This window comes from Rattus norvegicus, chromosome 5 (assembly GCF_021556685.1).
Source record: "Rattus norvegicus strain SHRSP/BbbUtx chromosome 5, alternate assembly SHRSP_T2T, whole genome shotgun sequence".
In the NCBI taxonomy this organism is placed as follows: Eukaryota; Metazoa; Chordata; class Mammalia; order Rodentia; family Muridae; genus Rattus; species Rattus norvegicus.
Window position 1 is genome coordinate 162,363,659 of NC_141538.1, and position 27,762 is coordinate 162,391,420.

At 40.9% G+C, this 27,762-nt stretch overlaps 1 protein-coding gene across 5 annotated transcripts in view; it reads left to right on the forward strand.

Moving 5' to 3' along the window:
* Aadacl4fm1 (AADACL4 family member 1) overlaps positions 1-27,482 on the forward strand; it is a 93,223-nt gene extending 65,741 nt beyond the window's left edge. Inside the window, exons 1-7 of one of the 5 annotated variants that reach the window (XM_087548499.1) lie at positions 3,150-3,264; positions 6,326-6,389; positions 14,231-14,407; positions 17,900-18,103; positions 20,357-20,573; positions 22,800-22,863; positions 26,589-27,481. In XM_087548499.1, coding sequence (XP_087404625.1) covers positions 17,921-18,103; positions 20,357-20,573; positions 22,800-22,863; positions 26,589-27,363 — 1,239 coding nt within the window. In that variant the 5' untranslated portion in view covers positions 3,150-3,264; positions 6,326-6,389; positions 14,231-14,407; positions 17,900-17,920 and the 3' untranslated portion in view covers positions 27,364-27,481. 5 annotated transcript variants of the gene reach the window in all.
* Positions 27,483-27,762: the final 280 nt, after the last annotated feature.

Genomic DNA, 27,762 nt, shown 5'->3' on the forward strand with positions numbered 1-27,762 from the left:
AAAGTGGCTGTGTATAAAATTAACTCAAATAAATCAGTAGCCTTCCTCTACACAAAAGAGAAACAAACCGAGAAAGAAATTAGGGAAATGACACCCTTCATAATAGACCCAAATAATATAAAGTAACTCGGTGTGACTTTAACCAAGCAAGTAAAAGATTTGTACAATAAGAACTTCAAGACTCTGAAGAAAGAAATTGAAGAAGACCTCAGAAGATGGAAAGATCTCCCATGCTCATGGATTGGCAGGATTAATATAGTAAAAATGGCCATTTTACCAAAAGCGATCTACAGATTCAATGCAATCCCCATTAAAATACCAATCCAATTCTTCAAAGAGTTAGACAGAACAATTTGCAAATTCATCTGGAATAACAAAAAAACCCAGGATAACTAAAACTACCCTCAACAATAAAAGGACTTCAGGGGGAATCACTATCCCATAACTCAAGCAGTAATACAGAGCAATAGTGATAAAAACTGCATGGTATTGGTACAGAGACAGACAGATAGACCAATGGAACAGAAATGAAGACCCAGAAATGAACCCACACACCTATGGGCACTTGATTTTTGACAAAGGAGCCAAAACCATCCAATGGAAAAAAGATAGCATTTTCAGCAAATGGTGCTGGTTCAACTGGAGGTCAACATGTAGAAGAATGCAGATCGATCCATGCTTATCACCCTGTACAAAGCTTAAGTCCAAGTGGATCAAGGACCTCCACATCAAACCAGACACACTCAAACTAATAGAAGAAAAACTAGGGAAGCATCTGGAACACATGGGCACTGGAAAAAATTTCCTGAACAAAACACCAATGGCTTATGCTCTAAGATCAAAAATTGACAAATGGGATCTCATAAAACTGCAAAGCTTCTGTAAGGTAAAGGACACTGTGGTTAGGACAAAACGGCAACTAACAGATTGGGAAAAGATCTTTACCAATCCTACAACAGATAGAGGCCTTATATCCAAAATGTACAAAGAACTCAAGAAGTTAGACCGCAGGGAGTCAAATAACCCTATTAAAAATGGGGTTCAGAGCTAAACAAAGAATTCACAGCTGAGGAATGCCGAATGGCTGAGAAACACCTAAAGAAATGTTCAACATCTTTTTTCAGAAGGGAAATGCAAATCAAAACAACCCTGAGATTTTACCTCACACCAGTGAGAATGACTAAGTTCAAAAACTCAGGTGACAGCAGATGCTGGCGAGGATGTGGAGAAAGAGGAACACTCCTCCATTGTTGGTGGGATTGCAGACTGGTACAACCATTCTGGAAATCAGTCTGGAGGTTCCTCAGAAAATTGGACATTGAACTGCCTGAGGATCCAGCTATAACTCTCTTGGGCATATACCCAAAAGATGCCCCAACATATAAAAAAGACACGTGCTCCACTATGTTCATCGCAGCCTTATTTATAATAGCCAGAAGCTGGAAAGAACCCAGATGCCCTTCAAGAGAGGAATGGATACAGAAAATGTGGTACATCTACACAATGGAATATTACTCAGCTATCAAAAACAATGACTTTATGAAATTCGTAGGCAAATGGTTGGAACTGGAAAATATCATCCTGAGTGAGGTAATCCAATCACAGAAAAACACACATTGTATGCACTCATTGATAAGTGGCTATTAGCCCAAATGCTTGAATTACCCTAGATGCCTAGAACAAATTAAACTCAAGACGGATGATCAAAGTGTGAATGCTTCACTCCTTCTTTAAAAGGGGAACAAGAAAACCCTTGGCAGGGAATAGAGAGGCAAAGATTAAAACAGAGACTGAAGGAACACCCATTCAGAGCCTGCCCCACATGTGGCCCATACATATACAGCCATCCAATTAGACAAGATGGATGAAGCAAAGAAGTGCAGACTGACAGGAGCCAGATGTAGATCGCTCCTGAGAGACACAGCCAGAATACAGCAAATACAGAGGCGAATGCCAGCAGCAAACCACTGAACTGAGAATAGGACCCCCGTTCATGGAATCAGAGAAAGAACTGGAAGAGCTTGAAGGGGCTCAAGACCCCATATGACCAACAATGCCAAGCAACCAGAGCTTCCAGGGACTAAGCCAGTACCTAAAGACTATACATGGACTGACCCTGGACTCTGACCTCATAGGTAGCAATGAATATCCTAGTAAGAGCACCAGTGGAAGGGAAGCCCTGGGTCCTGCTAAGACTGAACTCCCAGTGAACTAGATTGTTGGGGGGAGGGCGGCAATGGGCGGAGGGTTGGGAGGGGAACACCCATAAAAAGGGGAGGGGGAGGGGGATGTTTGCCCGGAAACCGGGAAAGGGAATAACACTCGAAATGTTTATAAGAAATACTCAAGTTAATAAAAAAAAAGAAAGTTAAGTTTATTTACCAACCATGGAGGTGGGGAAGGGGAGGGGCAGTTGTGAGGAGGTGGAGAGGAAGGGTTAGGGAGGTAGAGGAGTAGGAATGGGAGGTGGAAAGGTAGGGAGAGTTTTTCTCATTGATGAGACTCTAAGGTGATGGTTGAGGGGAATTGTACAGGCTTATTTGTGAGCGCAGTACTAATAGGATAAAAACAAAAACGACTAGGCGAAGCAGGGCATGGTGATGTACCCCTGTAATCCCAGCACTCAGGAGGCAGGAGCAAGCTGAGACAAGCCTATTTTACATTGTGAGTTTCAGGTCACATGTTTCAAAAACAAACAAGCAAATAAATGAACAAACATGGGACATAAAGGGAGTGAAGAGAGAGTTCAGTGGCTAAGAGCCCTTCTTACTCTTGCAGAGGACCAGGCTTCAGTTCCAAGCACCTACACCCATCTGCAAATCCAATTCTAGGGGGACCTAACACCTTTTTGGTCTAGCCATGTGGGCACTAGACACATAGACAATGAATAGACCTCCAAGCAGGCAGAGCACCCATACACACAAAATAAAAATAAATATTTTTAAAAAGTCAATAATTCTCATCATGCCTGTTATATAAACATCTGAAGGCAGCCACAAATCAGAGTGTTAGGGTAAAGAGATATCCTCTTGCCTCTTCTCTTTTCCCTTCTCCTCCCCCTTTAATTTCTTGTGTCCTTCTATCCACATTTTCACTAGGAGACTATATTGGAGACGATAATTTGCTCCATGCCAACATTTTTTTTTCAGTTTCTACATGATGCATTGACCATAAAAGGGCACCACAAAGTGGTGGTGACTCATCTATGTTTTGTGAAAGTCCCTGTGCGCTGTTTCAGCCCAACACAGCTTCTTGCAGTCCCAGGTGAGGCATCATCTTCTACCATGGAGAGGGTGGAGTGATAGACAGCCTGGATAAGAAACATCCCTTGGACATGGTGCAAGTGTGATCTAATGCCTGCATCACCTCTACTACATTCCCACAAGGTCCTTTTCGGGATGGAGTCAAAGCAAGCAATAGCTGAGGATCCTTCTCTAGTGATTCGATCAAAATTGAGTCATATCTATGCTATAGTTTTGGTTTAATGGTGAACATCAATGTCCAGGCATGTCTTCCAGAGTAATGGGTATGAACAACACATTTCTATTTTCTTTCTTCCCCTTCCTTCTCTTCTCCTCCCATTCCTTCCTGACCCTCCCCTTCCACTCACAGTCACCACCTTATCTGATCTGTCCCACAATGATACCAAATCCATCCATTTTTACTTAACTCTAGAGGTTGGGACCACTAAGTCTGTCTCGTCCACTCCATACCCCAGTAATGGTGTCACAGTTCGGTTTTACTCCTTAGGGTTCGTTCAGAGAGATCTTTGAAGATCCAGCATGAAACCTGTCACTCCTTTCCTTCAGCCTTTCTTTTGTCCCTCGGTGTCGTCTCTGAATGGTCACCTTTGTCTCATTCTCAGGTTGCTTTGTTAAATTCCCTCCACTGCCCTGTGTTATGGCACATTTGTGGTTTGGGATAGACTCCTACCATCTTGGCTATCATTTTTACTCTTGAAAAATTAATTCATGGGTAAATGGACTTTTAGATAAGATACTGCATAAAAGGAGACATTGGTGAATGAATCAGTAGGCGTCTAGTTGGGTGGGTGGGTGGATAAATGCTTGCATGCATGCATGTCCAAATTTTCCCAATTTGGGAAATTGCAAAGAGGGCAATTGCTCCTCTTTCAGACTCATAAAGGTCACTTACTGCCACCTGGTGGTAAAAATATCCATGGTCATTCTGTAGCTGGTGGTGTTGTCATGGTGTCCTTTCTCAGTTAGAAACTATGAATGTGTCCCATTTATGGGACCCACCTATGTCCAAGGGCATTTTCCTGCATCAAAAACCATTAGCAATGGCATTTAACCACAAGCCACCAGTCCCTGTGGAGGGTAAGAACAGTGATGGCTCAACAGCTATGTAGTGAACACATACTTAGCTACAGACCCTTCTCCAGGTTCAGGGAATACACTGAAGAAGAAGAAGACCCAATCCCTGATTTATGAACCTATGAGTCAAAGGAGGAAATTGCACCATGCAGGAGGACACAAAGAGGTGGTTTCAGATGTGGATAACATGCAGAATAAACCACTTACACACACACACACACACACACACACACACACACACACACACACACACACAAATAAAAAATAAATTTAAAATACTGCCTGTCTAGAAGACTGAAGGTCCTAGTAGATTCTTGCTTTAGCACTCAGAGACTTCATACCAGGATCATCCTTGATCCAGGCCTTGTGAAGTCTACAAGGGAGGGGCTTAGGAGCAAAACTCTGAATCAGGACCAACCTGAGGCTCTGGAAGGTAAAGAAAGACCTCAGGGTGACAGAGGAGGGATTGAAGCTGGGCTGTTCACAAGGTCTAGAGTCCAGGTCATGGTTAGTAGAGATCTTTTCCATGGGGACATTTGAACTCTCCCAGAGTTTAACTTTTAATATGTATAAACTTTTAAACCCATGCCCAGGTCCTCCCCGAGGCTGCTTCGATTTTCCCTGGGATAGTGCCAGGCATCTTTATTGTAAAGAGTTGGCAAAAGGCTGAGACTGTTTGTAAGGAACCTTGGACACAGACACTGAGTGTCCTAAGCCTCTGCCCTCTCCATTGTGGTAACAGCCCATATGCCTACCCTGGGACCCCCTTGACACTAGAATTATCTGGTATCATTTTTAAAATATGTGTTATAGGCTCCTTGCTATAATCATGATGATTCAACTGGTCAAGGTAACCAGGGCAGAAGATGTGTATTGACTGCTGGGTTGCCTTTGAATTCTGATTGCTAGGGCTGGGTACAGCTGAGTCAGAGTACTTGAAGCCAATTAGTGGTGGCACACAACTTTAATGCCAGCACTAGGGAGGCAGAGGCAGGTGGATCTCTGAGTTTGAGGCTAGGCTGGACTACAGAGTGAGCGAGTTCCGGGACAGCCAGGGCTGCAGAGACAAACATTATCTCAAAACAAACAGAGAAGTTCTTGATACAGTGGGCCAGGAAGACATACTATATAGAAATTTAGATGTATTAACCAACTGTTTAGAAGGTATTATTCATGGGGGCTGGAGAGATGGCTCAGTGGTAAAGACCACTTCTTGCAGAGAACTCAGGTTTGGTTCCCAGAACTCACAAGCATGGCTTGCAACCACCTACAACTTCAATGGCAGGGCACCTGACATTTTCTCCTGGCTTCTTATAGGCAACCATCTCTCTCTCTCTCTCTCTCTCTCTCTCTCTCTCTCTCTCTCTCTCACACACACACACACACACACACACACACACACACACACACACACAGAGGGGAATACATGTACATAAATAAAGATTAAAAATTTATTTCGAATGTTCTAACCATTGTTTATCTCCCAATTAATCAACGCTTCGGTCCTTCTTAAAAGGGAGAAAAAGGGGTTGGGGATTTAGCTCAGTGGTAGAGCGCTTGCCTAGCAAGCGCAAGGCCTGGGTTCAGTCCCCAGCTCCAAAAAAAAAAAGAAAAGAAAAAAAAAGGGAGAACAAAAATATTCATAGGAGGGGATATGGAGACAACGTTTGGAGCAGAGACCGAAGGAATGGCCATTCAGAGCCTGCCCCAGGAAAAGCATATTAATATCAGGAATCTTTTTAAAAACTTATTCTTTCTGGCCTTGCCTAGAAGGGCTTATCCATTGTAGTTTTACAGTCCATGGTGAAATCATTTCAGGAAAATTACCTGCTAATTTTTAGTCTCTCCTGGATGGCTCCTGGCAAATGTATATAATGTATATAATGATGTATATAATGTATATAATGTATATGATGTATATGATGTATATAATGTATATAATGTATATGTATATAATCTTTAACTTCTGCTCTTCTACCTCACTCCAGGTCCTGAGTGCTGGGATTGTAGGTATATACCATCATATCTTGTTTGTGCAGTACTATGTACTAGGTGAGCAGTCTACCAATTGAGCCCAGCCCCCAGGAGTGTTTTCTAAAACAGTATAGACACAAATAAAGCTATGTGCAAATAACATAGAAGTTATGATGAGCCCAGAATTCAGAATATCTCTTCAAAATATTGGAAGAAGGAAAAAAGATGATAAAGGCAGCCTGAACTGGCTAAAGGGACTGGTTAAGGAATTGGGTTTTGCTATGGTAGTAACTTCTCAGGACTTCATTTCAGGGTAAAAAAATATCTACCTACTGAAGGCCTACTGTTCAGGGGCCAATTACGAGGATGATGCTAAGAAAGCCCAATTCATTAGATATTTGCATGTATGGAAGATCAGCTAGAGTGTGTCTTAGTTAGGTGACAACATGACATAAAGCAACTCAGGGAAGAAAGGGTTTATTTTGCTCACACAGTTCATCATCAAAGCAGTGAGGGCAGTGAGAACAGAAACTCACACACTCAGGAACCTGGAGGCAAATGCACAGGCCATGGAGGGGTGTTACTTAATTACTGTTTTGCTCAGTCTGCTTCCTTATTTTTAAAAGATTTATTTATTATATGTAAGAACACTGTCGCTGTCTTCAGACACACCAGAAGAGGTCATCAGATCTCATTACAGATGGTTGTGAGCCACCATGTGGTTGCTGGGAATTGAACTCAGGACCTCTGGGAGAGCAGTCAGTGCTCTTAACCACTGAGCCATCTCCACAGCCCCCTCAACCTGCTTTCTTATAGCACTAAGAACTAAGGGTGTCATCACCCACAATAGGCTGGACCCTCCCACATCAGTCCTCAAACAAGAAAATGCACCACAGGCTTGCTTACAAGGAAGCATCTTCTCATTTGAGGATTCTACCTCCAAAAAGATACTAAGTGTTTCAGGTTGACATATAACTAGTCAGCACAGCACACCATTATAGTTAAGGATGCCTCTTTAAGAACCAAAACCACTCAGCAGGACAACCAAGGTTGTTCTGGGAAGCTCTAGAGGCCATCTGGAATATGAAATTTATTCCCCCCATATATCTAGTGTTTTTTATTGGATATTTATTATTTAAATTTTAAATGTTATCCCCTTTCCTGGTTTCCCACCCATAAACCCCCTATCCTATCCCCCTTCCCCTTCTTCTATGAGGGTGTTACCCCACAACCACCCACCCCTTCCCACCTCCTCGCTCTGACATTCCCCTACACTAGAGGGTCCAGCCTTAGCAGAACCAAGGTCTTCACCCATTGGTGCCAAACAAGGCCATCCTCTGCTTCATATGCAGCTGGAGCCATGGGTTTGTCCATGTACACTCTTTGGTGCTTTAGACCCTGGGAGCTTAGTTTTGTTGGTATTGTTGTCTTGTGGGGTTGAAAGTCCCTTCAGCTTCTTCAATCCTTTCTCTAATTCCTCTGATGGGGACCCATTCTCAGTTCAATGGTTGGCTGTGAGCATTTGCCTCTGTTTTTGTCATGTTCTGGGAAAGCTTCTTAAGAAGCTATATCAGGCTCCTGTCAGCGTGTACTTCTTGGCATCAGCAATATTGTCTGGGCTGGATCCCTAGGTGGGGCAGGCTCTAAATGGCCATTCCTTCAGGCTCTGCTCCAAACTGTCTTCACCTAAGAATATTTTTGTTCTCACTTTTAAGAAGGCCTGAAGCATCCTTACTTTGGTCATCCTTCTTCTTGAGCTTCATGTGGTCTGTGGATTGTATCTTGGGTAATTTGAGCGTTTGGGCTGTCAATTTATCAGTGAGTGCATACCATGTGTGGCTTTTTTTTGTGTGTTTGGGTTAGCTCACTCAGGATGATTTTTTCTAGTTCAACCCATTTGCCTATGAAATTCATGAAGTCATTGTTTTTGATAGTTGAGTAGTACTCCACTGTGTAGATGTACCACATTTTCTGTATCCATTCTTCTGTTGAGGGGCACCTGGGTTCTTTCCAGCTTCTGGATATTATAAATGAGGCTGCTACAAACATAGTGGAGATTGTGTCCTTGTTGTATGTTGGGGCATCATTTGGGTATATGCCCAGGAGAGGTATAGCTGGGTCCTCGGGTAGTACTATTTCCAATTTTCTGAGGAATCTCCAGACTGATTTCCAGAGTGGTTCTACCAGCTTGCAATCCCATCAACAATGGAGGAGTGTTCTTCTTTCTCCACATCTTTGCCAGCATGTGCTATCACCTGAGTTTTTGACCTTAGCCATTCTGATTGGTGTGAGGTAGAATCTCAGGGTTGTTTTGATTTGCATCTCCCTGATGACTAAGGATGTTGAACATTTCTTTAGGTACTTCTCAGACATTCAACATTCCTCAGCTGAGAATTCTTTGTTTAGCTCTGTACCCCATTTTTAATAGGGATACTTGACTCTCTGGAGTCTGACTTCTTGAGTTCTTTGTATATATTAAATACTAGCCCTCTATCATATGTAGGATTGATAAAGATCTTTTCCCAATCTGTCAGTTGCTGTTTTGTCCTAATGACACTGTCCTTTTTCTTCCAGAAGCTATGAAGTTTTATGAGGTCCCATTTGTCGATTCTTGATCTTAGAGCATAAGTCATTGGTGTTCTGTTCAAAAAAATTTCCCCAGTGCCCATGTGTTCAAAACTCTTCCCCACTTTTTCTTCTACTAGTTTAAGTGTATCTGGTTTTATGTGGAGGTCTTTAATCCACTTGGACTGGAGCTTTGTACAGGGCTATGAGAATGGATTGATTTGCATTCTTCTACATGTTGACTTCCAGTTGAACCAGCACCATTTGTTGAAAATGCTATCTTTTCCCACTGTATGGTTTTAGCTCCTTTGTCAAAGATCAGGTGACCATAGTTGTATGGGTTCATTTCTGGATCTTCAATTCTATTTTATTTATTTACCTGCCTGTGTCTGTATCAACGCCATATGGATTCTTATCACCATTACTCTGTAATCCAGTTTGAGCTCATGGATGCTAATTACCCCAGAAGTTCTTTTATTGTTGAGTATAGTTTTCAATATCCTGGGATTTTTGTTATTCCAACTGAATTTGCAAATTACTCTTCCTAACTCTGTGAAGAATTGAATTGGGACTTTGATGGGGATTGCACTGAATCTGCAGATCACTTTTGGCAAAATGGTCATTTTTATTATATTAATCCTGCCAATCCATGAGCCTGGGAGATTTTTCCATCTTCAATTTCTTTCTTCTGAGACTTGAAATTCTTGCTATACTGAACTTATACTTGCTTGGTTAGAGTCACAAGTTATTTTATGTCATTTGTGACTATTGTGCCGGTTGTTCCCTAATTTCTTTCTCAGCCTGGTTATCCTTTGAGTAGAGGAAGGCTAGTGATTTGTTTGAGTTAATTTTATATCTAGCCACTTTTGCTGAAGTTGTTCATCAGGCTTCGTAGTTCTTTGGTGGAACTTTGGGTGTCACTTAACTATACTATCGTATCGTCTGCAAATAGTGATATTTTGACTTTTTTCCTTTCCAATTTGTATCCCCTTGACCTCCTTTTTTGTCTGATTGCTCTGGCTAGGAATTTGAGTACTATATTGAATAAGTAGAGAGAGAGTGGAGAGCCTTGTCTAGCTCCTGATTTTAGTGGGATTGCTTCAAGTTTCTTTCCACTTAGTTTTATGTTGGCTACTAGTTTGCTGCATATTGCTTTTTACTATATTTAGGAAATACTTTCTCAGCACCTAATGAGATGATCATGTGATTTTGTCTTTGCGTTTGTTTATATAGTGGATTATATTGATGGATTTCCATGTATTGATCCCTGCATCCCTGGGATGAAGCCTACTTGATCATGATGGATGATTGTTTTGATGTGTCCTTGGATTTGGTTAGCAAGAATTTTATTGAGTATTTTTACATTGATATTCATAATGGAAATTGGTCTGAAGCTCTCTTTCTTTGTTTGGTCTTTGTGTGGTTAAGTATAAACATAATTGTTGCTTTGTAAAAGGAATTGGGTAGTGTTCCTTCTGTTTCTATTTTGTGGAATAGTTTGGAAATTATTGGTTTTAGGTCTTCTATGAAGGTCTGATAGAATTCTACACTAAACCCATCTGGTCCTGGACTGCTTTGTTGTCGTTTTTGTTGTTGTTGTTGTTGTTGTTGTTGTTGTTATTGAGGGACTTTTAATATTTTAATACCTCCTTCTATTTCTTCAGGAGTTACGGGACTGTTTAGATGGTTCATCTGATCCTGATTTAGCTTTGGTAACTGGTATCTGTCCAGAACATTGTCCATTTCATCCAGATTTTCCATTTTTGTTGAGTATAAACTTTTATAGTAGGATTTGATGATTTTTTGAATTTCCTCTGATTCTGTTGTTATGTCTCCCATTTCATTTCTGATTTCATTAATTTTGATACTCTGTGCCCTCTGGTTAGTCTGGCTAAGGGTTTGTCTATCTTGTTGATTTTCTCAAAGAACCAGCTCCTCATTTGTTGATTCTTTGTATAGTTCTTTTTTCTATTTGGCTGATTTCAGCCCTGAGTTTGATTATTTTCTGCTGTCTACTTCTCTTGGGTGTATTTGCTTCCTTTTGCTCCAGAGTTTGAGGTGTGCTGTCAAGCTGCTAGTATATGTTCTCTCCAGTTTCTTTTTGGAGGCGCTCAGAGCTATGAGTTTTCCTCTTAACACTGCTTTCACTGTGTCCTATAAGTTTGGGTATGTGCTGTCCTTCATTTTCATTAAATTCTAAAAAGTCTTTAGTTTCTTTCTTTATTTCCTCCTTGACCATGTTATTATTGAATAGAGCATTGTTCACCTTCCATGTGTATGTGGGCTCTCTGTCATTTTTGTTGTTATTGAAGACAAGCCTTAGTCTGTCGTGATCTGACAGAATGCATAGGATTGTTTTAATCTTCTTGTATCTGTTGAGGCCTGTTTTGTGACTGATTAAATGGTCACTTTTGGAAAAGGTACCTTGAGGTCCTGAGAAGAAGGTATATTCTTTTGTTTTAGGATGAAATGTGTATATACATACATATATATGTGTGTGTGTGTGTATATATATATATATATATGTATATATGTATATATATATATATATGTTAAATCCATTTGGTTTATAACTTCTGTTAGTTTCACTGTGTCTCCGTCTAGTTTCTTTTCCCATTATCTGTCCATTGATAAGAATGGGGCATTGAAGTCTCCCACTATTTTTGTGTTAGTTACAATGTGTGCTTTGAGCTTTAGTAAAGTTTCTTTTATGAATGTAGGTGCTCTTGCATTTGGAGCATATATATTCAGGATCAAGAACTCACCTTTGTGGATTTTTCCTTTGATTTATAGGAAATATCCTTCCTTATCATTTTTGATGACTTTTCATTGAAAATCAATTTTATTCGATATTAGAATTGCTACTTCAGCTTGCTGCATGGGACCATTTAGAAATTTGTCTGCCAGCCTTTTATTCTGAGGTAGTGTCTGTCTTTGTCAGTGAGGTGTGTTTCTTGTATGAAGCAAAATGCTGGGTACTCTTTCTGTATCCAGTCTGTTAGTCTATGTCTTTTTATTGGGGAATTGAATCCACTGATGTTAAGAGATATTAAGGAATAGTGATTACTGTTTTCTGTTACTTTTGTTAGAGGTTGAATTATGTTTGTGTGACTCTCTTCTTTTGGGTATATTGCTAGAAGATTACTTTCTTGCTTTTTCTAGGGTATAGTTTCACTCCTTGTTTTGGAGTTGTCCATATATTATCCTTTGTAGGGCTAGACTTGTGGAAAGATACTGTGTAAATTTGTTTTTTTCTTCACAGAATATCTTGTTTTCTCAATCTATGTTAATTGAGAGTTTTGCTGGATATAGTAGCCTGGGCTGGCATTTGTGTTCTCTTACAGTCTGTATGATATCTGCTCAGGATATTCTGGCTTTCATAGTCTCTGGTGAGAAGTCTGGTGTAATTCTGATGGATCTGTCTTCATATGTTACTTGACCTTACTGCTTTTAATACTCTATTTTGCGCATTTTGTGTTTTGACTATTATGTGATGAGAGGTATTTCTTTTCTGGTTCAATCTATTTGGGGTTCTGTAGGCTTCTTATATGTTTATGGTCATCTCTTTCTTTAGGTTCGGACAGATTATTTTGAAGATATTTACTTGTCCTTTATGTTGGGAAATTTTGCTCTCTTCTATACCTATTATCCTTATGTTTGATCTTCTCATTGTGTACAGGGTTTCCTGGATGTTTTGGTTTAGGAGCTTTCTGCATTTTACATTTTCTTTGATTATTGTGTCAATATTTTCTATGGTATCTTCTTCCTCTGAGATTCTCTCTTATCTATTGTATTCTGTTGGTGATGCTTGCATCTACGAATCTACGACTCCTGATCTCTTTCCTAAGTATTGTATCTCCAGGGTTCTCCCCCTTTGTGGTTTCTTTATTTTCTATTCCCATTTTTAGTTCATGGATGGTTTTATTTAATTCATTCAACTGTTTGGTTGTGTTTTCCTGTAATTCTTTAAGGGAATTTTGTTTCCTCTTTAAGGCCTTCTACCTTTTTACTTGTATTGTCATGTATTTCTCTAAGGGAGTTATTTATGTCTTTCTTAAAGTCCTCTATCATCATCATGAGATTTAAATCCAAATCTTGCTTTTCCAGTGTGTTGGGATATCCAATCTTTTCTTTGGTGGGAGAACTGGGCTCTGATGATGCCAAGTAGTCTTGGTTTTTTTTTGCTTAGGTTCCTGTGCTTACCTCTTGCCATCTGGTTGTCTCTGGTTAGCTGGTCTTGCTGTCTCTGACAGTGGCTTGACCCTCCTGTAAGCTTGTGTGCCAGCACTTCTCCCAGCGTTATCTAGGTATAGAGAGCTGTGGAACTGGGTCAGCTCCAGGTGCAGGCGGAAACCAGAAGTGTCTTGTCCCAGACTGCTCCTGGGTTTGTGTGTCCTGAGAGCTCCAGGTCAGTCCCTACAAGCAGAAGTGGTGGTCTTACCTCTGCTCTGAGGTGTATCAGTGCTCCTGGTGACTGACTTTCAGCTCTGGGTGCAGGCAGAGACTAGGTTCCTGTGTCCAGAGGGCTCTCAAAAAGTTTTTTTCCTTATTGATTTACTTTTATGCATGTTTGCCTGTATGTATGCATATACATTGGACCCCCCTAAAACTGTAGGCAAGGATGGCTATGAACTGACTGGCATATGGGTGCTGGAATCTGAACTGCATGTCTTGAAGAGCAGCAAAGGCTCTTTACTGATGAGCCAGTTCCCTCTTCTTTCTATATAAAAAGAGGTATGCATGTCCATATCCCAAGCAGTCTCCAGACCATTTGAAGATACTTGGAGGCCAGCCTCAACTGTCCTTGTCTCAAAAGGAAACTTTTTTCTTTCTTTGAGACAGTGTCTCTCTATGTAGCCCTGGATGTTCTCATACTTACAGAGACTATTTCCCTCTACATCCTGAATGTTAGGAATAATAGTGTGCACCAAAGGAAACAGATATACTTTGCAACAATGTTTCAGAATTTCCCTATCATCATCTCTTGAAAGATGTGCAGAACTAAGCATACCATATGAAAGACAAGAAGCAGGGAGAGAAAATACCCAACACAGTCTTCCTCCTAGTCTACTTCCAGTACAACTTTTTGGATGTTGCCACATACATTCAAGATGCCAGTCCAAGGAGGGACAAAGAGGTGCAGTGGAGATGTAGGCACAGTGTCCGAGTAAGGCCGTGTCTTTCTTCATCATGTTCCTTGTGGTATACAGTGTAGTTTGGTTCATAGAAATATCACCTTCCCATTTAAGTTTTAAACTGCCTTCCCTCCTCATCTGTGTGTAGTTTCCTTCTTTCTCTCTCTCTCTCTTATAAAGTTACGCATCTTCGCATGTGTTCCTCTCCATCTCCAACAGTGAAATCATATCTCATGATCCTTAGACTAACTTAGCCTGATGACACATACACAATGATCATGACCTGAATGACGGTTACCTGCCATACAGGTGATACAGCTTTTGAAGACAAGCATCAGCATCTGCCAGTGGCCAACATGCATGCCCATTCATGTGTGCTTGGTACTTAAAAATATGGTGAGTCGATCTACAAATTCAATGCAATTTTCATCAAAATACCAATCCAATTCTTCAGAGAGTTACACAGAACAATTTGCAAATTCATCTGGAATAACAAAAAACCCAGGAGAGCTAAAGCTATCCTCAACAATAAAAGGACTTCAGGGGGAATCACTATCCCTGAACTCAAGCAGTATTACAGAGCAATAGTGATAAAAACTGCGTGGTATTGGTACAGAGACAGACAGATAGACCAATGAAACAGAATTGAAGACCCAGAAATGAACCCACACACCTATGGGCACTTGATTTTTGACAAAGGAGCCAAAACCATCCAATGGAAAAAAGATAGCATTTTCAGCAAATGGTGCTGGTTCAACTGGAGGTCAACATGTAGAAGAATGCAGATCGATCCATGCTTATCACCCTGTACAAAGCTTAAGTCCAAGTGGATCAAGGACCTCCACATCAAACCAGATACACTCAAACTAATAGAAGAAAAACTAGGGAAGCATCTCGAACACATGGGCACTGGAAAAAATTTCCTGAACAAAACACCAATGGCTTATGCTCTAAGATCAAGAATAGACAAATGGGATCTGATAAAACTGCAAAGCTTCTGTAAGGCAAAGGACACCCTTGTTAGGACAAAATGTCAACCAAGAGATTGAGAAAAGATCTTTACCAATCCTACAACAGATAGAGGGCTTATATCTAAAATATACAAAGAACTCAAGAAGTTAGACCGCGATGAGACAAATAACCCTGTTAAAAATGGGGTTCAGAGCTAAACAAAGAATTCAGAGCTGGGGAATGCTGAATGGCTGAGAAACACTTAAAGAAATGTTCAACATCTTTAGTCATAAGGGAAATGCAAATCAAAACAACCTGAGATTTCACCTCACACCAGGGAGAATGGCTAAGGTCAAAAACTCAGGTGACAGCAAATGCTGGTGAGGATGTGGAGAAAGAGGAACACTCCTCCATTGTTGGTGGGATTGCAGACTGGTACAACCATTCTGGAAATCAGTCTGGAGGTTCCTCAGAAAATTGGACATTGAACTACCTGAGGATCCAGCTATAACTCTCTTGGGCATATACCCAAAAGATGCCCCAACATATAACAAATACACATGCTCCACTATGTTCATAGCAGTCTCATTTATAATAGCCAGAAGCTGGAAAGAACCCAGATGCCCTTCAACAGAGGAATGGATACAGAAAATGTGGTACATCTACACAATGGAGTATTACTCAGCTATCAAAAACAATGACTTTATGAAATTCATAGGCAAATGGAGGGAACTGGAAAATACCATCCTGAGCGAGGTAACCCAATCACAAAAAAAACCACACATGGTATGCACTCATTGATAAGTGGCTATTAGCCCAAATGCTTGAATTACCCTAGATGCACAGAACACATGAAACTCAAGAAGGATACCAAAATGGGAATTCTTCACTTGTTCTTTAAAAGGGGAACAAGAATACCCTCAGGAGGGAATAGGGGGGCAAAGTTTAGAACAGAGGCAGAAGGAACACCCATTCAGAGCCTACCCCATGTGTGGCCCATACATATATAGCCATCCAATTAGATAAGATGGAGGAAGCAAAGAAGTGCAGGCTGACAGGAACTGGATGTAAATCTCTCCCTGAGACACAGCCAGAATACAGCAAATACATAGGTGAATGCCAGCAGCAAACCACTGAACTGAGAACAGAACCCCCGTTGAAGGAATCAGAGAAAGGACTGGAAGAGCTTGAAGGGGCTCGAGACCCCATATGAGCAACAATGCCAACCAACCAGAGCTTCCAGGGACTAAGCCACTACCCAAAGACTATACATGGACTGACCCTGGGCTCCAACCTCATAGGTAGCAATGAATAGCCTAGTATGATCACCAGTGGAAGGGGAAGCCCTTGGTCCTGCCAAGACTGAATCCCCAGTGAACGTGATTGTTGGGGGGAGAGTGATAATGGGGGGAGGATGGGGAGGGGACCACCCATTGAGAAGGGGAGAGGGAGGAGTTAGGGGGATGTTGGCCTGGAAACAGGGAAGGGGAATAACAATGGGAATGTAAATAAGAAAAACTCAAGTTAATAAAGATGGGAAAAATATGCTTAGTGTAACATAAGTGCTTCTTTATCTATATCTCAAGACAATCACAAATATCCTCTTCCTCTCTTCCCTTTTCTACCCCATCAGCAAGGATTACTAATATCAGAGGATGAATAACTTGGAAGGACTGATTTCTTGTTCATAGTAGGAATAAATCCAGGGCCTCTAGGGTGTTTTCCCAAACTTTACAAAGACCCTGCACCATAATCCTCTGAGTAATTTAAAAGGTGGCATATTAATGACTATTTTGAACTTTGTTAGCCACTGGATTAGAAGACTCTTGCAGTGACAATCAGTCCCAAGAGGAAGGGAAAAACCCATATCAGATCATGAAAGGTAGAAGGTACTCTAGCATCAAACATTCAACAAAGGAAGTGACTGTGGATTGAGGCACTGAATTTTTCATTTTACATTTTCAAAAGTGTACTAGAAAGATGGCTCAGTTTATAAAGCATAATGTGAGGATTGAAGCTCAGAGCACTTAAAATCTGGGCAGGTATGGTGGCAGGAAAGCAGGTAGGAAGGAAGACACAGAGGATCCCCAGGTCATGCAGGCTAGAGCTGATGAGCTCCAGATTCAGAGAAAGGCCATGCACTGGTAAATAAAGTAGAAAGCAACTGAGGAATATACCTGATGTCAACTTATACACATACATGTCAACACACATATAAAAGAGTATGCATATGCTGCATGCACACTGTGTGTGTGCACTCACACAGATATGCAAAAATGTGCTCATAGAAAAGTTGCTTAACATCTCTCAAAATTAGCTTTTCCAGTTTAGGGTGACATGTTTAGATTAGCATGACTTAGACTTCAAAATATGTGAATGTGGGACATAAAGTGGGGTGAGTTCAAGGAACAATTGTGAAACTAATTTCTGTTATTAAGCAAATAAGGCTAGTAAGGTCAGAGGAAAGGTGAGGATGGGATAGAATGGGTTGTTCTAGATATTGTACAATGCCCTTCCTCATTGTGGCTCAACAGCTTTCTAATCGCTGATTTCACACCTGAGAGGAGAGTCACAGAATACCTTATGTGACTTCTGTGAATTTCCTCCAGTTCCAAGGGACTTGACTGTCACTTGGCATCAATTTCCGGACAACCCCTTCCCAATACTGTTCATCTCCTAATCAGATTGGTGACTCCCTGGGTGGTATGATGACAGACTATTGTGCCCTGGGGACATTGTACCAGGGCTCCACTGTTGCTGGCATGAGAGGAGCCTCTCTGAACTGTGGTTTGTTGCAATCAGTTCACATGGAGGATTCTTTCACTATGTAGATAGGTTTGACGAGGGGTAAGGTTAGGCCATGGTGCTTCTTTGAAGGATATAAGTCAGCTGGATTTGTGTGTGTGTGACATTCCGTGAATTCTCCCCATGGTACAGGTGTTCCTCAGCTCCCTCTGAATGAATATGAATTCCATGCTTTACTTGGTGGGATTTCTCCTCGCTACCATGTGTCTCCTGGTCCTGGGAGTCAATGTGTGGGTTCTCATAGACGACCTCCGTACTATTGATGTGCCTCCTTCTGTTCTACACCCTGTGAAGTTACGGATTCTACACTATGGCTTTCATCTGACAACCACATGGGTAAATTTTGTTTCTTAAAATCATGTCATGCCAGGGTAGACTGAACTTCAGCCTGAGGAAAGCATTTTGCAAAGATCTACATAGTACAATGGCCAATGTGTGCTGGTCAGTAGTGATATGTCAGGCAAAGTACTGAGGACTCCCTATGAACAATGTAAGCTTTGTGTACCCTCTCACCTCCTTCATTTCACACAAGAAGAAGCTGCAGGGAAAAAATGGGAAGTTGGTTGCTAGTGAGAAACAGTCTGAGTCCCTTACAAATGCCAGAAATTGGTTGGGGAAAGGTGACTTTGGCTGGGTCGAGTAAGTCCTTACCTGGTTGGTTAAAATACTTCTGATTCCTCATCAGTAAAATAAGAAGCTTCAGTTAGGAAAATGTGAACCCAGTCTTCTGAGGTGTGTCATAGTATTTTGTCGTTCATCAGTTTGGAATGGTTAGGGATATCCTTTGTGAGCTAGAGTCCTGTGATTTTAGTATCTCCCAGGCAAGAGTTACTGCCAGTGGAAAAAAATTTTATAGAGTTGGAAAGGACAAAAGAAAAATCTTATCCTGTCTTAAATTTAATTGTAGATTACAAGAAACTAAACAAAAGAAAAATTAACTTGAAATTAACTTAATATATTAATAGCTTTATATGTCCTGGGGTGGGAAGTACGAGCTTTCTAATATGCAAACTATTAAGAAGTGATTAACCTAAGTGCTTAGAAGATCTTTAAACCAAACTAGAGAGGTGGCTTAGTGTTTATTCCTCTTCAAGACCTGAGTTCAGTTCCAAGCACCCACATCACCATATTTAATTTCAAGATCTGATGCTTTCTTCTGGCCTTCAAGGGGACCAGGTACACACCTGGTACAATAATCTCTGTAGGTAAATCCTCATTCACATAAAATAAAAATAAATGCATTTTAATTTAAAAAAGACAGAAAAGGCAGAGGAGTTTAGGACTTGAATGTGGCAAAAACAAATCAATAGTTTATGGGAGGCATTCTAGAAGGGTTTGTTGAGTTATCTAGCCTTCTCTCAGCACAGACTGATGGAAATCTAGGTCAATCTGTTCTTCCCTTCTTGTTATAGGAATATGTTGAGATACCTTCCCAGAGAATATGACTCAGAAACTCTGCTACCCTAAGAATATCTCAGAAAAAATAACAAATGCTGTCTTTCCAGTAGAGGTCATGGAGGCTTTGTGTAGGGACCATCCAAGATCCAGAACATCTTCTAAAGTCATCAGTGCTTCTCATACTGAGAGAGGAGAGCACATAACAATACAATATGAATCAAATATGGCAAATGAGGTCCACTGTTATGCCTTGCTTTGTCCATGCCTACGGTGTCAGTGAATGTATTAATAGGTGACAGATAATTCATTAATCCAGTCACAGTCTCAGCCCTACAGTGGTCAAAGAGCTAAGCTGCTCATTATGAAGAGACATACATAGCTCTCAGATTCCAGTCTTGCTTCTTGTCCCTTTGGGAATTACAGTAGTCATGACCTCGTGTTTATTAATGCCATCCTCCCCATCAACCACCTTCTCCACATTTGGAGAGTATCATGCTGTCGATGCTCAAGAAACAAAGGAAAGGCTGCCAGCTTTTGAGTAGTTTATTTGTGGTTATTTCTAAACATACTCCTTTATTCCATTCAGATGAGCCTGAAACAGATGGTAGTGGATCCCTATTTTGTGGTTGAGAGAACTGCAAGGAACGGTATAACCAATTTCCCTGAAGTACAAAGTTTGGGGAAGCAGTGAGAGCTGGAAGTAGATATTATATCTGCAAAGTCAGTGCAGGGGGGCTCAAGTCCATGGAATGTTCTTTACCAAGCCTCAACTTTGCTGTGGACTTTAAAGAGGAGACTACCCAGAGTCATGTGGGCCTAGGACCAGAAAGAATGGCTTTCCTCACATTCTTTAAAGGAAGGAGTAAAGGATAAACAAAGCCTCCACTGTTCTGTGGAAATGGGAAATGAGCTAAGACAGACATATAACCAAGCTTTTGGCTCATACGTCTTTTCTACAGAGACTGCCAGAAATTGACTCTTGTTTCCTTACTGTTCAAATCTCCCATGCTCTAAATCTTCACAAGCCACTTTGGATATTCATAAATCTTGGGAGAAACCAGTTACACCACATTCAAATGGAAGCTTTGTGCAGATCCCACAGTTGAGAAGGGCAGCTGTATGGGCAGCATGTAAAGAGTAGAAAGGACAGAGGCATCTTGAAACTCTCCAACTGTTCTCTCTTTTCTACAGGGGAATATATTTGAAAAGATGAAAATTTGCTCCATGTCCCAATTTGTCTGCTTTGTACAAGACAGCCTTGCACCAAAGGAGAACCTTGGTATGTTTGTGAAGGACCTGCATTTTGGCACAATCCCTGTAAGGATCTTTCATCCCAAGGCAGCCTCCTCCAAACCCCGGAGAGGCATCATCTTCTGCCATGGAGGAGGAGCACTGATTGGCAGCTTGGGTAAGAAACATCCCTGTCGTACAGAAGTAGAGGGACCTCACAACCTCCACAACTCAACCCACTTTCTGTGATAGTATCTTGGGAGGGAGTCAAAGCAAGCAATCATTGGAGCTCCTTTTAGGGGGAGTCGGTTAAGACTGAAGGCCATGTCAGCCAATAGAGTTGTTGTTTTCATAACAATGCTTTCTTCAATGTGATATCTCTATTGATGTAGGGACAGGGATGGGCTAGTAGGGCTTCCAATGATTAGGTGTAATGCCAGACTCCTATTCCCTTTTGTTCCACAATGGTCCCAAACTAATTCATTGCTCTCAGTTCCAGATCTATCATCACTTGCTCAACCCCTTCAGCCCTGCATCTAATAGTGGTCCCGCTGCTCTATTGTCAATAGCTGGTCTTCTCTCCACACTAAAGAGATCTTTAGAAATACAGTTCAGGGCTAATTATTTGGTATTGGATATCCAAATAGTGTTTCTTCCTTGGGAAAGACTATTTGTTCCACTCTTGGCATTCTTTAGTTGCCTACAATCCTTTGTGTAGGGTTGAAGCCTTGTGAGCTTTCCTCAGTCTGGGTTAGAATGTCTTCTGTTTGCCATCTAACACCACATAGTCAGTTCTGAAAACATACATACAAGTAGCATTATACAGGCTATTTATATTTATGTATGTAGGAATGTATATACATATACGTATGTAACAGCAATTTTAATGAAGAGACCATACACTTTAAAGAGAAAGAATGAGTATATGGGAGAGCATGTAGAAGAAAGGGAACATTTTATATAAAGATTCTCCCTGCCACCCTGAAGTCAGACGTTAGACCAATGGATCCATTCCTGGTATCTTCCTTGTGACAAGAACTTTTCAAAGAGCTTCCTTTGTCACTGTTGATTTTTATACCCAATGTGTTTCTTTGCCTAGGCTTTGTGTGCTCCCACATAGAATGGAAATATCAAGAGTGCATGGGATACCAAGTATGGTGGTACAGGCCTTTAATCCCAGCACTCTGGAGGCAGAGGCAGGTGTATCACTATAAGTTTGAGGCCAGACTGGTCTACAAAGGCAATGCTACACAGAAAAATGTTACACAGAAAAATGCTATCAGAAAATCAATATCCATACAAGGAAACAAACACTGGATAGGAAAAGAGAATGCAGGAGAAACCTGTGTGCTGTATCTATCTGTGGATTCCCAGAGTCCAGAGAACAAGATTCAGTCTCTGCCCTCATTGGCCTGCCAGTCAAAGTAGGAGACTGGACCTTACAGAACACAAATGGGAGGGTTCATGGTTTCAGACTGGAAAATGTGGGCATAGAGTAGGGACTGACTCAGAGTCATAGCACACCAGTGTTTCTAATCAGGCAGTCTCTCTAAGAAAGTAAGATTTGAGGACTAAAGAATGGGAGGAGTCAATGCTGCATAGCTGAAGATCTGGGTGAGGTTAGTAAGGCCTGAACTGTAAAACAAGAGACTCCAGAAAGTCAGCCTCTAAGATAAAAAAATTATACCTGAGATGGGTCACAGGTTAGGGGTGCTCACTTCTCTTGAAGAGGATCTTAGTTTAGTTCCCAATGAGTACATCTAGAACCTCACAAATGCTTGTAACTTCATCTCCAGGAAACCTGACATCAATTTCTGACCTCCACACTCCTCAGGTCCATACACCCTCCACATTCACATATACACATAATTGAAAAAGTAACTCTTTTTAAAAGACTAGGGAGAAAATTCCACAAAAGCAAAGAATTCATATGAAAACAGGAACTGATGGGGCTGAGTGCCTTGTACAAACACAATGTAGGAGCTTATTCTAAATATCTTTAGTTTTTATATAATTATACTGGATCGTCTAAGGTCATTATTATACAACTATATAATATACTTTGAGTATACTTCCTCTGTATACCACTTCATTCTGTCTTCTCACCACCTTATTAGTTTCATTTGCCCCTTAAATAATTATATATATATGAATATATATAAAATATTTTATAAGTCTGTATAAAACCTGGCACCCACAAATGGGAGAAAATGGATAACATCTGTCTGAGACTGACTTAATGGAGGTAGATGTCTGACTTTGACCTGGCATGGTTGCCTGGGTGTCCTCAGGAAAGGCAAGACTAGGAACAGTCCATGGTCACCATATCAGTGCTTTCCTGGTACTATGTGGGGATTTCTGGGCCATTCTGAAACAATACTCCAAGCCTGGTCTTCTTTTGCAGACAGTTACCACAACCTGTGTGCCTTCCTGGCTCGAGAGACAGATTCAGTGTTGATGTCAGTGGGGTAAGTAGTGTCAGATGGTGGGTGTCTTATCCACAAAGCAGGGGGAATCTACAAGTAGTAGCAGTCCTAGATGTCTTTGTTCCTAGAGGAAACTCTCGCATTTGGACATAGCATCATGCAAATGAACAAAGGGCCTCATTATTGGGGGATTGAGTGGGCTATCCATAGTGAAAATTAGTTACCCTCATTCACTTTTTAAAAATGCTATTGCAAATACTAACAAAATAATCCAAGAAAGGAAGAAGTTACTTTGACTCCAAGTCCCAGAAACTTCATTCAGTCTATGGTCAACTTGCTCCATTGCTATTCTATAGGGCAGAATATTCTCAAAATAAGGGGGTATAATACATCAGGTGTGCTCGCCTTGTTGTAGCCAGGAAGCAAGAAGAAAAGGGACCAGGGACAAGGTGCCATTCAAAGATGCACCCTGAGAGGTCTATATCTTACAATGAGTTCCACATTCCAATAATGCTATTAACTTATAAATCAATGAATGAATTATCCCATGAGTAATGTCAGACTTCTACAGTCCACTTATATCTCAATGATTTGGTCCATATCCAGGGAACAAATTGCTAATGTAGACTTTTTGAGGGAGAATTTATATCTATACAACATCCCATCTCTGAACTTTCAAGACTAATGGTCAACTCAAAATGCAAAATGCATCTAGTGCAAGAGTCCCCAAGTTTAATAGTACTAGTCTTGTAGTTCCAAAATTCAGTTCCAAAGTCTTCTGCAATTTTGGCCAATTCTGCAAGCTGTGAATTGCCACACAATGAAAACAGCAAATTCCACTCATCCAATATAAAATGGCACAGGGCAAACAGAAAAAAAAATGGTGTCATAGAAGGAAAAGCAAGGTCCAAGAAAGATGAAAACACACTAGGGCAAATTGAGTCTCATTGTTCCTTTATGATGGACTGGTTTAATTTTCAAAGGATCTGGGCTGGTTAAAGTCTACTTGGCCTCCCTCTTAGCCTTCATCTGCTCTTTTTTTTTTAAAAAAAGATTTATTTATTTATTTTATGTATGCACACACTGTTATGTATGTTGCTGTCCTCAGACACACCAGAAGAGGGCATCAGATTCCATTATAGATTGTTGTGAGTCACCATGTGGTTGCGGGGAATTGAACTCAGGACCTCTGGAAGAGCAGCCAGTGCTCTTATCCTCTGAGCCATCTCTCCAGCCCCTTTTCTGCTCTTTGTCTGTTCTGTTCTTCATCACATTGTTCGAATTCTTACCATTTTCTGTTTCCTCAGGTCTCTATTGGAGCATAGCCTTCATTTCACAGGTTTACATATTCTTTCTCATGGGCAATGGTGCATGATCCCAACTGTCTTATACTTTACTTGGTCTCTCAGACTTACCTTTGGACCTGGGTGGAAGATTCCAGAACTAAGTGACTCTATTTCACATGCTTGCATGTTCAGCATCATGTGGATGATGCCTAGCTTGCCATTAGCTGTAACACTAGCTCAGCTTCCTTAGAACATGTCCATGTTGGACTTTGAGTCTGGGCAACTAGCTTTGGGAAATGAACCTTGAGAAGGCAATTTTCTAGGTAGACCATTGCAGGCAGAGCACCCAGGCAGTGCTATATTGTCAAGCAGAATTCTTTCTACCGAGTTTACAGTTTTATCCTGAAGTCTGTCATGGGTGATGTCTGTCCAATAGGATTCTTTCCCTCTCCTCCAGCACAAAACATCATTCGTTCATTCATTCATTCATTCATTCATTTAAAGATGTGTGTGTGTGTGTGTGTGTGTGTGTGTGTGTTTCTGTGATAACGTGCATACATCTAGTTGTGGGTGTGAAAGGGCCAGAAGAGGCCATCAGACCCCTTGGGACTATAGGCAGTTGCAAGACATCCACTATTGGTCTGGGATCCAGACTCAGGTCCTCATGACCAAGCAGCATCTTATGACCATCTTACTCACTAAACTAGCTCTCTAGCCATTTGATTTATTTTTAAAGTTGTTAAATCATTTAACAACTGCATCTTCTGTACCTAAAACTTTTCTGGTAAACTATAGATTTTTCTTTCTGTTCTATTTTTTGCTTAATTATCACCAGCTAAGTGGACTGGCAAAATGGCCCAGTGAGTAAAAGTGCTTCCTTACAAACAAGTTCCTGTTCTCATAACTATTACAAAGTGAAATCAAATTATAAACCCACCAGTAATTGAACCATTAAAATGCTGGAAGCATTATGGTATGGCAATCACTCAATGACTAGATCAATCACCTGGGCACTAAGATTTGAACAAGGAAGTCTTTTAAGGGATTATCAAAACCATGTGATATTAGAAAACATTGCATAACCATTTAGAACCCTGGGAGTATGCCAAGATAAGGAGATCTTAGTCGGATAAAATTAAGCAAAATATGTTCAAACATTAGCATTTAATAATTTCTATGTGAAGTAAAATTAATTAAAATCAATAGAATTTCTTTTAAGGCTGGAGGGATGTCTCAGTGGTTAAGAGCACGTACCACTCTTGTAGAGACCCTAGTTCAGTTCCTAGTACTCTCAATTATCTGTATTTCAGATCTGGGAGATCTAGGAGATCTGAAATACAATGCCCTTATCTGTTCCCATAAGGCACTGCAGTCTCATGTGTACATGTGCACATACACTTACACACTGTTTAAAATTAAAAAAGTAAAGGTTTTCCAAGTAAATAGACTCAATGACAAATGTAGATAGAAAAGACTAATGTGAAACACCCACTGCCCTTCTTACTGAGGAGGCCTGGAGGATTATGAGAGAACAGTAAATGGTGGCTGGAAATCACAGTGAAGGCTCTAGACATTGTTGGATGGTGATTCTGCAGGTACTCATTGCATTGCTAAATAACTACTGCCCTAGTTTGCTTTCTGTCTTTGTGATAAAGCATTCTGACCAAAGGCAACTTAGGGAGGAAAGGGTTTATTTGACTTTCACTTTCAGGTCACAAACAGGGCAGGAATTCTAGCAAAAAATTTGACTCATGGCCTTAGAGAAATACTGTTTCCTGGATTGCTCACAGTCACATACTTAGCTATCTTTTTCATACAGTCCAGGACCCAAAGCTCTCATCTGTCAAGGGCCTTCAGTAGACAGGGCCTGATAGAGATGCCTGGGATTTGTTGGACATGAGGAGAGCTTTCTCTCTTCTTCCCTCCCCTTTCTTCTTCCCTCCTTCTTCCCCTTACTTCCTTTCTTATCTCCTTCCCTGTCCTCTCTTATCCTTTCCTCCTCTCTCTTTTACTTCACTCCCTTCCCTCTCAACCCTTAGCATCTATCCCCTCTCCTCTCATTTCCCCTCAATAGATTAAAGCAACCATACCTTGATTTCACCGTTCTTTCTTCTATCTCTACTTACAGGAGCAGTGGGACCAGCCAAACTTTCTGTTGCCTCTTTTCTCTCATTACAGTGTGTTTTCTATCTTCCTGCCTTTGGTTGTGAACATATCCTTTAACGATCCTGTTCTATTCCAATGTCAACAGTTTCCAACTTGCATGGTATGCCAACAATGTCTGATCAAAACATGGGTTTAAGTAGAGAATTTCAGCAACTCTGACTTTTGGCAACTTCTTCAAATTCATGCAGGGGAAAATAGCGATGACCGTCTTCAATTGTTAGTGTCATGAAATTGAAGATTAAATCAAGTAGACTATTAGCCTCCAGTAATTCCTGCCCACACACTGATGTGCTGTCCTCTGTCTTCCTTCTGCAGGTACCGAAAACTTCCTTATTACCACCATCCTTCTCTTTACTATGATTGCCTGAATGCTTCCATTCACTTCCTGAACTCTCTGAAAGTCTATGGGGTAGACCCCTCCCGGGTCGTGATCTGTGGGGACAGCATTGGAGGTGCGGTTGCAGCTATTGTCACTCAGACCTTATCGAGTAGAACAGATATCCCCAAGATCCGGGCTCAGGTCCTGATTTATCCAGTTCTCCAGGCATTTTATTTCCAGTCTCCATCACATCTGACGAACATAAATATCCCTTTCCTCACCCAAGAGTTTTTTATTACCTGTGTTTGTAAATATTTGGCCATTGATCTCTCCTGGAAGGATACCATGTTGACAGGTGCCTCTATTTCCCCAAGTGCCTGGAAGAAGTATGAGAAATGGCTAAGCCCTGAAAACATCCCTAAAAGGTTCAAGACTGAATACCGGCCACCGGAATCACCTACACCTTTTAATGAGGCTGCTTATCTAGAAACCAAACATGCAATGAATGTAGACATTTCTCCCCTCCTGGCAGATGACAAAATCATTACTCAGCTTCCTGAGGCATTCATTGTGAGCCTTCATTGGGACATTGTCCGTGATGATGTCTTGCTCTATAAAAAGCGCCTGGAAGACCATGGGGTCCCTGTGACCTGGCACCATGTGGTGGATGGTTTTCATGGATGCATGTTGCTGTTTGATAAGAAGTTTTTCTCATTCCCCTGTTCCGTGAACATAATGCATGCTGTAGTCAGTTATATAAAGGGCTTATGAATGACTGCTGCTCAGTGGTAAAGTAACGTTTTAGAATGTACAAAGCCCCACTTTAATCCACAGCAGGAAAGAAAACGAAAACTTAAAATAAAGAAATAAAATATAGGAAATATGACAGTATTCCTGGTGCCTTGAATGAGAATGGCCTGATGTTAGGGGAGAGTCTTATTTTTTAACCCTTTCTTTTGTTCTTTTAATATATAAAATAGTGAATTTTGTTACATTTTATACACAACTATTGCAAACTTTGCTCTTCTTTGATGTATATATCATCTTATTTAACATCCCCATGTGCTCTAAATTTACCCTTAGATTCCCTCTTATTTTCAAGTCACAAGCACACACACACACACACACACACACACACACACACACATACACACACACACGAACATGGTG